At 42.5% G+C, this 8,744-nt stretch overlaps 1 protein-coding gene across 1 annotated transcript; it reads right to left on the bottom strand.

The window, feature by feature from the left end:
• Nucleotides 1-3,179: 3,179 nt before the first annotated feature.
• On the bottom strand, nt 3,180-5,397 carry LOC115684754 (isovalerate--CoA ligase AAE2-like). Its single transcript, XM_056313970.1, is given in 4 exon segments — nt 3,180-4,383; nt 4,385-4,601; nt 4,604-4,652; nt 5,068-5,397. Coding segments are annotated over 4 exon segments (1,632 nt in total). The 5' UTR covers nt 5,266-5,397; the 3' UTR covers nt 3,180-3,215.
• Between the last annotated feature and the right edge of the window lie 3,347 nt (nt 5,398-8,744).

Here is an 8,744-nt window from a genome sequence, read left to right as displayed (position 1 = left end):
CTGTAACTGAATCGAGCTTATGCTAATTCAATCGTTTTGTTATTTCCCTTAACAAGTAATAATGGTTTGATATTTTTTATTTTTTTGGGGGGCCGATTTTATATATTGGTTCCATAACATCTCTAGACTAAAATAAGTCGAATGTTGAACATTCTCACATGAAATGGAAATGGGCCCGACAACATCTTCACGGCCAATACTAACGGATTCGAATTATAAATCGGTCCCACCATTTAATTTGTCACAATCAAATGAAACAGCTTCTTCTGTCGTGGGCATGTCTGGTGGTGGTAAACATAGTTAAGTATCGAGAATGCCTGTTGCTCTCTTTTGCAAAAGAGTAAATAATCAATTAATAATAAAGTAATTATAGCATTCACAGCCAACACTAATTTCGCTTAACAATCGAAAGGCTTAAGTTAATTTGAGCAGGAAACTTTTTATGACCGATTTATAATCTTCGCCGGACGGCAAGTTCATCGTGGCCAACGCCAAAAAGGTTGGTAACCAAAAAGGTTGGTAACCCGACTCTTTCCCAAGTTCTTGACCAATTTCAATCTCGATTGCTTGCTAATTGTTGTACATCTATCACTATTCTTGAGGTCCAGTCCCTCCTATGATTGTAATCTCCTCAAATACAGTAGAAATTTTCCTAACATACGTTAAGAACTCAATCATCATTATGGGTCGTGAACATTTAATTTTCGATACTTCATATCAACCTTGACTTCGCATATTTAAACAAATTACATAAATAATATAAGGAATTTCACGAACTTTCACATGTATCGCATTCTAGTCGATAAATGTACTCGAAAAACTGGGATTACTGGGTCGTTCCAATTCTGCTAAAATTTGAATAGGGGAATATAATTGAGCCCCGTCATGGAAGGTAGTTCGTGAGCTTCTATCCCATGACCAGGATACTCGAGTGCTCGTCCGTGGCCTCCACTTCGCAAACAGGGTCGCAGTTTCACCCGATCAAGATTTCGTCGTGTTCCACGAGACAACAATGTGGGAACACGCTGGTATCGCAGGATTAAATAATTCATCGAGTCCTTCACGTCGGCGACTCTATCTCAAAACTCTTCCCCGAAGATGTCGGAAGCATTGGAACTATTATTGACGCGTCTAGATGAATAGAACGCGAAGTTCAACCTGTCAGTCGGGTTGATAATTGCAGGCACATGGGCAGAAGACATAACCTAACCGGCGAGAGGAAGGGAAAGGAAAACGAATTCATCGCTCATCTACCCCGCGTGCCGGATGAAATCTACTACGACGGACAAGGCCACCCGCTGATGGGATTCATACTGAGCAAGCATTCATGATCTTGCTTACCACCTGCTGCTTTGGCAGGCAAGGATGGCTTCCACACAGCTGGCGCTTTAGTACCCTCCCGTCCCAAACGTCATGGCGATGCTGGAGAAATACTTGCAGCAAACCCACCTCCAGAAGAACATGATGGATCTGTGGATTCTGACAGAGAAAAGTAATATTCAAGCGCAGAAACAGTTGCTGTAGATAGGCACTTCTCAAGAGGTCACCCATCCCGCTAATGGCATACATGTAATTATCATGTTAAAGCAGAGAACAAAGTTTTTACTATTGCTAATGACATACATGTAATTTTCATCATAACTATGTATGCCATAGGATATATATTGTGGCAATATCTTTTGTAGTTGTAACGCTAAAGCTTGTAACGCTAATAATAATGCTGATAGTGGAGAGATTGCCTAGTGCAACACCATGGTTTTTCTCTTTCTAATTTTAAAAGGGTTATCCACGTAAAAATTCACTTGTTTTCTTGTCTATTTTTTCTCTTCGAAAATTCATGTTCCTAACAGAACGGAGGAGTATTCATGGTGGATCTGAAAGGACATCCGGTCACACACTATTATGGTCCTCAGATGTCATTAACCAGCAGAGTGAAGAGAAGACACTACTTGAATTCATCCTAGATATATATCACAATAGTGCACGAGCAAATGCAAGAGCTAAAAGATTACACGGCCGCCTGCAACAAAAAGAGAAATAAAAACTTTTCTCATTGCTGGCCCTCGCCTCCCGCCGCCTGACGCCGCCACCCCTCGCTGGCCGCCCGCCGACTGCCACCCGTCGATGAATGGAAAAGAGAGTAAGAGGGAGATATTTAAGAAAGCCTATCAAACAAATTTCTATTCCGAGAAGAGAAATTTTATGTCGTTATCAAACGCATATCTCTATTCAGAAACTAGTTCAGGGAATAAAAGAAAATCAATTTCATGAATAGAATGATTATCAGTCACGTCCTAACTCTCACGTCAATTTAAGTGCTGCCCGACAAAAAAAGATGGCGTTGAAATGATTGAGAGGTTTCTAGAGGGAAGAAAGAGCCTGGCTTTGATGTGAATGGGAAGAGCATGGATGTATGCTTTTGTGGAGGTAGTTCTCAGCTACCTCTGGCTGTTGAAAATGAAAATGGCACGATGGCAGGTAGGGCTTATCTAGTCTATCAGCTAGTCTATCAGCTCGTCAGCACTCGAGAGCCCCATCTATCTCTTTATATTGTTATGCCACTTGATAGATGGAGTAACAATATATGATAAAAGTAGTCTACAATCTATTTTAACAAAAAGATACCAAAAACGTAATAAGTTTATTGCATTGATACCTATTTAATACTGAATATTTCAATTGAACCAATTAAGTTTTAAACCTTTTTACACTTACACCAATTGAGTTCATCCAGTCAATTTAGACCAGAAATTGCTGATGGAGACGCCAGCCATCTTACATGGACAAATTTTTTTTTCTTTGACCCAATTTTTCCTTTCCTTTTATTCTTGGCCGACTTCAACTACAGAAATCAAATTTCCCCAGTTTTCAACAAAGTCCCAGTTGTACTTTCCAATTTTGGCCGACTTCAACTACAGAAATCAAATTTCTCCATGTTTTCAACAAAGTCCCAGTTGTACTTTCCAATTTTGGCCGACTTCAACTACAGAAATCAAATTTCCCCATGTTTTCAACAAAGTCCCAGTTGTATTTTCCAATTTTGGCCGCTCCAATACAGAAACAATGTCCACATTATTCGTTTTCGAACTTTCACATACAGAGTAATTCAGTTCGGATCGTTCGTCAAATGGACTCAAACTCGAGACATATTTTAACATAATGCATACATAATAATGATCACACAAGTTCTGGGGAGAGATTGCGAAATGCTTGGTTCATGAGAGGCTGCCCATGGCCTTTGCTTTTTCCCTCAGAATGAACTTTTGTGTCTTTCCGGTCGAAGTTCTTGGCAAATCCTCGAACACGACTGTACGAGGAGCCATGTAATGAGGCAAATGATCTCGGCAGAATCCTATGATCTCCTGAGCATCGGCGTCACGTCCCTCCTTTAACTTCACGAATGCGCAAGGCATTTCGCCCCAAAAACTATCGGGACGCGCGACCACCGCGGCCTCTAGAACCGCCGGATGGCTGTACAGAACCGTCTCCACCTCCACGGTGCTTATATTTTCTCCTCCCGAAATTATAACGTCTTTCAAACGATCTTTTACTTCGATGTAGCCATCGGGATGCTTCACGGCAAGGTCTCCGCTATGAAACCATCCGCCCTCGAATGCCTTCTCCGTCGCTTCCTGATTCTTATAGTACCCGCTCATGACAGTGTTTCCTCTGAACAAGATCTCTCCTAGAGATTTACCATCACTAGGAACGCTCTCCATTGTGACCGGATCTCTGACGTCGACTTCGTCGAGGCCAAGATGTTGCATCCCTTGTCGAGCTTTGATGTTCGATCTTTGGTCAGAGGGCAGAGAGTCCCACTCAGGCTTCCACGCACAGTACGTCGCTGGGCCGTAAGTTTCTGTCAAGCCATACACGTGCGTTACGCCGAAACCAAGCTCTTCCATCTTGAATAGGATTTGTGGAGGCGGCGGCGAACCACCCGTCATGATTTCCACCTTGCGAGGAAGAGGCCGTCGATCATCTTCCGCTGAGTTAACAATCATATTCAGGACAGTCGGCGCTCCTCCCATGTGAGTTACGTTATGCATAGCAATGCTATCAAATATTCCCTTCGGAGAGACTTTTCGGAGGCACACGTTGGTGCCACCTTGTGCCGCCACTCCCCAAGTCAAGCACCATCCGTTGCAATGGAACATAGGCACTGTCCACAGGTAAACTGGCATCGGGCCCATCCCATGAAGAAGAAATGTCGCGATGGAATTTAGATACGCACCTCTATGGCTATAGACAACTCCTTTGGGCTGTGATGTCGTCCCGGAAGTATAGTTTATGCTGATAGGATCCCATTCGCTGTGTGGTCGGCGCACCTCGAAATCGGATGACCCCGAGGCCACAAGTCCTTCATACTCGCAAATGCCTGAAGGATGCAAAAGGAACCGAATCATCCGATTCAGAAATAAGGACTACAATCGGGGGTTCTGTTTCTGTCTTGTTGAACATATCAATTGCACAGCGAGCAACTTCAAGTAGCTGATGGTCCACGAAAATGATCTTGGCTCTCGAATGTTTCAGAAGAACCGACACCATGGATGGGTCGTGCCGGGTGTTGAGCGTGCAGAGGATCGCTCCAGCCATGGGGCCGCAAAATGCAGCTCATACACCGCAGGGACGTTGGGAGCCAAGGTGGCTATCTGTTCAGAGATACAACACCCAAAGCTTAATCCTCTCTCATCTGTTATTCAAATCACTCCTATGAACTAGATGAATCATTATCACGCACTAACAAAGAAGATTTTTCCAGTCATTATTTTCCAAACCTTTTAAAGGAGAAACGTGTTCATTTGACACACATGGACCGAAACACAGTTTCCCACAAATCAAACCGTAATGAATCAAATTTTACCTAGATGAAGAAACTGATACGGCAGACAAAAGAAAGAGATACAACTCATGAATCAAACCAGAATGCGTGTACCAGTGAACTTAATACGAATTATTCGCCTGAACCAATGCACGACCATTTGCCTTTCAAACGACCAAAATTTGCCTGACGATACAGACCATGACAGGGTATTGAACTCAAAACCAACTCGGACTCCGACTCACCACATCGCCCCAGGAAATTCCCAGCCGGGACAGAGCAGAGGCCACTCTACGGCACCGCTCGTGAGTCTCACTCCAAGTATACTTCACCTTGCCGTACACCACCGAGGTCACGTCTCTGTAGACCTTGGCCGACCGCTCCAAGAAGCTGATGGGAGTGAGAGGGACGTGGTTGGCCGAGCAACGGACGAGACCCTCCATGTTGAGTGAGACCTGTGTTGCTATTTCTCCAAACAGCAAAATATCTTCACTACTTATAAAATATCGATTACAAACACACTTATTTTACACTCACTCACAAGTTCCCCACACCCCTCCCACACACACCTCATCCACTTCGCAGAAATGGAGACCCACTCGCCTATATTGCTCGCTCTGCTCTTCTCTCTACCTTCTCGACAACACTGCACACACGTTAAGAAGGTGGCTGCCTATTTATAGCGAGATTCCCACCGAAATAGTACGGAAGAAGTGTTCTACAATGGTTCAACATGGACTCATTGTTGACACCTGATTTGCGCGGCGCGACACCCATCTACAATTACAAACTTTAACTATTCCCTAAGTAATTTTCAACCGCACAACTCAACTAACACTAAAAGACTTCAACACCCCAAGCAACAGCTACTTATGGTAGATATTTAGTTCTAGATAAATCTAGAAAAGTGGAGAGAAATGTTAGAATGTGGTTCATACTCCCTATCGAAAGGAAAGCATGGGTCCCGCTCCCGGTGAGTGGGCGGGAGGGCCCGAAGGGGCCGCCCCAGCAGGTGTCATAAGGGGCAGACCCCTCCCTTGCGACGCCAGAGGACTTTTATAGTTTAGACTTGTATTTTATTGATAACTTAGACTTGCGCCCATGAATAGCTACTGAGTATATATAATATCTTTCTCTTGTAATAGAGAATTATAACAAAAATGTGCAAGATGATAATTATAGTTGAATCTCTGTTGGATGTAGCCTTAGTTTAAAGATAAATCAGAATAAAACCTTGTATCTTGATTTCTATTTCTCGCCTTACCTTTCTATTTCGTTGTGTTTGTGCACATAATCCTAACAAGAGAGAGGCGGTGGTTCTTCAACATTCCCCCTCACCGACTATTCTCTCTCATGCGGGTCTAGCAACGTGCCGAGTTGCTTTTCTCCGTCTGCCTTATCTGCTTCTTCCTTTAAACTTTGGTAATCCTTTTTGGCTTCGCTCGTTTCTAGCGCTAGCTTATGTACTGCAAGATAAGGACTTGATTTAATACTGTTAGCTCTAACTTCAGTTACCTTTGTGGATGCGATTTTCCATCTGGATTTGTGAAGCTCGAATTTCAGCAATGCATGTTTTTCCTCGTCTCGGTCTTCATACTCATGTCGTCAAGCCGCTCATTCGTGATCTTCATTTCATGCTTCAATTGATTTAACTTCAATTGATTTAAACACGTTTCCATGAATCGCTGCATCTCGGGATGTAAGGTGGAGATGTCTCTTTTTCTTGGGGAAATCTTTCTTTTTCTCCTTCAGGTGTTCCTTGTCTCTTCTAGTATGACCGATTGGCAACGTCATAGTGGGCTTGAATTCCTTGAACTTCTCCAACATCATGAACTCACATCGGAACTTCTCAAGCTCACTTTCTTTTGCCTGGGGCTCCTTGTCCATCTGCTTCAGCATTTCGTTCCTCTTTTCCAAGATCTCTTCCACCTTGACCTTCTGAACTCAACTTCTTCATTATCTCCTACATCTCTTGCAATTTCTTCTCGTGACTGCTTGTTGGCGTCGTTACTTGCTTCTTCGAGTTATCCCATGACTTGCTCTTTTTCGAGGACTTGACAACAGCTATTGAATCATCTAACTCAATTATACAGGCGATTGCAAGCTTTTCTCGTTCCTTTACTGCAACAGGCGCTTGGAAGTCCCATTCTTCTTCTCTTTCTATCTCCATCTTGAAGGAAGTTACGACATTTCCTTCTTCCCGCATGTACTATCAAACTCTAGCAATGTGTCCTACCTTGCTGCAGACGTAACACCATTTGCTAAACCTTTTGTTGCTCTCCTCTTCATCTTTGTTCTCGTCGTGATCTCAACCAGCTTCCCCTAGTTGATAACCCGTCCAGTCTGGTTGCCTCCGCCAGTCTCCATGACTTCTCTACGGTTTGTAATTTTTTGTATCGTCCTATATCTACTTTGGCCCTTAAACCCTCTTTTTTTAGTGAAGAGGCAGTTTCATCGTCCTTAAGTAAGACATTAGACATTTGTCTAACTAAATCCTCTTGGTTGGCCAATATATTCTCCAACTCGGTCAGAGTTGGCTCTTTTGCCCATCCACGGGTGGCCGTAACAAAACCGTTATACTCTCGCCGTAACCTGTGAATAATTATTCTCATCATTCTTATCTCAAAGATGGCATTCGGAGGGTCTAGCTTTGTAATTTCTTGACAAATAGATTTAGCTTTGGCGAAATATTGACTTACGGTCATATTTTGTTGCGAGATTCAAAGGACCTCATTCTCCAACCTTTGCAACTTGGCATCGTTCGTTCTCACGCACAATGCCGCCAAGTTGTCCCAAGCCTCCTTTGGAGTCTCCGCACTCTGAATATGCTATAACAACTCATCTTCATCAATTATAGCAAGAACATAAAGAGACTTACCCCCTTTGATGTTTCATTTTCTGAACTTACCATCGTTTGTGGGTGGTGTGATGTTGCCACCACCAACGATAGATAAAATTGCATGCAGGTAATCCAATTATTATAATTGAGTTGTTGAGCTTCTCGACGCCGTTCACTGAACTTGAAAAAGCTGCCATCGTGACTTGGTGATGGGGCAACATCAAAACTTAAATCTTCCAATGATGGCATTGCCATCCCAACTCAATCTTCACTAATCAATCAAGCCAACTTGTTAATCATGGAAGCACATAGCAAATTCGTCCTTATCATGATCCAATGGGTCCAAGGCACTCAAGATAGCATTTGTTGATGGTTGGTGGCTTAAATGCAAGGTTGAAGAGGCGATGATACGCTCCCCTTGTTTAGTGTGTCTTATTGTCTCTTTAATGCTTTAGTGTGCTTAGTTTGTCTTCTTACATTAAAGAGGTAAGGTTAAAATGTCAAAGATTGCATGTTTGAAAGAGTGAGAGCTAACTTTCGTTACTAGACTGAAGTGTAAGAAGGTAGAGTATGCTCAGTTTGTGTTCTTGTCTTTAATGAAAGTTTAAAATGTCAAAGAGTCTTTATTGCAAGTTTGAGAAAGAGAGAGCTAGCCTTCAATACAAAGCTAAAGTGTCAAAATGTAGAGTATGCTGGTATTTATTATAAGAGTCTTAGTACAAGGTCTTAGTTTGGCCATAAATAGAGATGTAATTTCTTGTGGAAGGCAAACCTGATTTGTAATACATGATATTTCCTCTTAAAGTGAGCAATTTCCTTCAAAATTCGATTCTTTATCCATTTGTATGGTGGTAAGCCTTAAATTCTTTATCCTTGGCTGATGGATTGTTCTTTTAGGCCTTGATGGTGAACTTCATCTATCCCAACTTCATTTCGTTCATAAAACACCTCTATTTAGCCCAATCCCACTTTTCTAGCAAGTTTCATTTTAAAAGAAAGCAACAGCACATTTCATCACGTACATCCCAGCAAACACTTATCGATACACTGTATCCTTTAGACACTAGTTAGAAAATGAATTTG

The sequence above is a fragment of the Syzygium oleosum genome, unplaced genomic scaffold (genome assembly GCF_021117445.2).
Source record: "Syzygium oleosum isolate NSW1041296 unplaced genomic scaffold, Sole_v2.1 Sole_v2.08, whole genome shotgun sequence".
Taxonomy (NCBI): domain Eukaryota; kingdom Viridiplantae; phylum Streptophyta; class Magnoliopsida; order Myrtales; family Myrtaceae; genus Syzygium; species Syzygium oleosum.
Note: the sequence above shows the minus strand (reverse complement) of the source record. Positions and strands in the feature narration are given on the sequence as shown.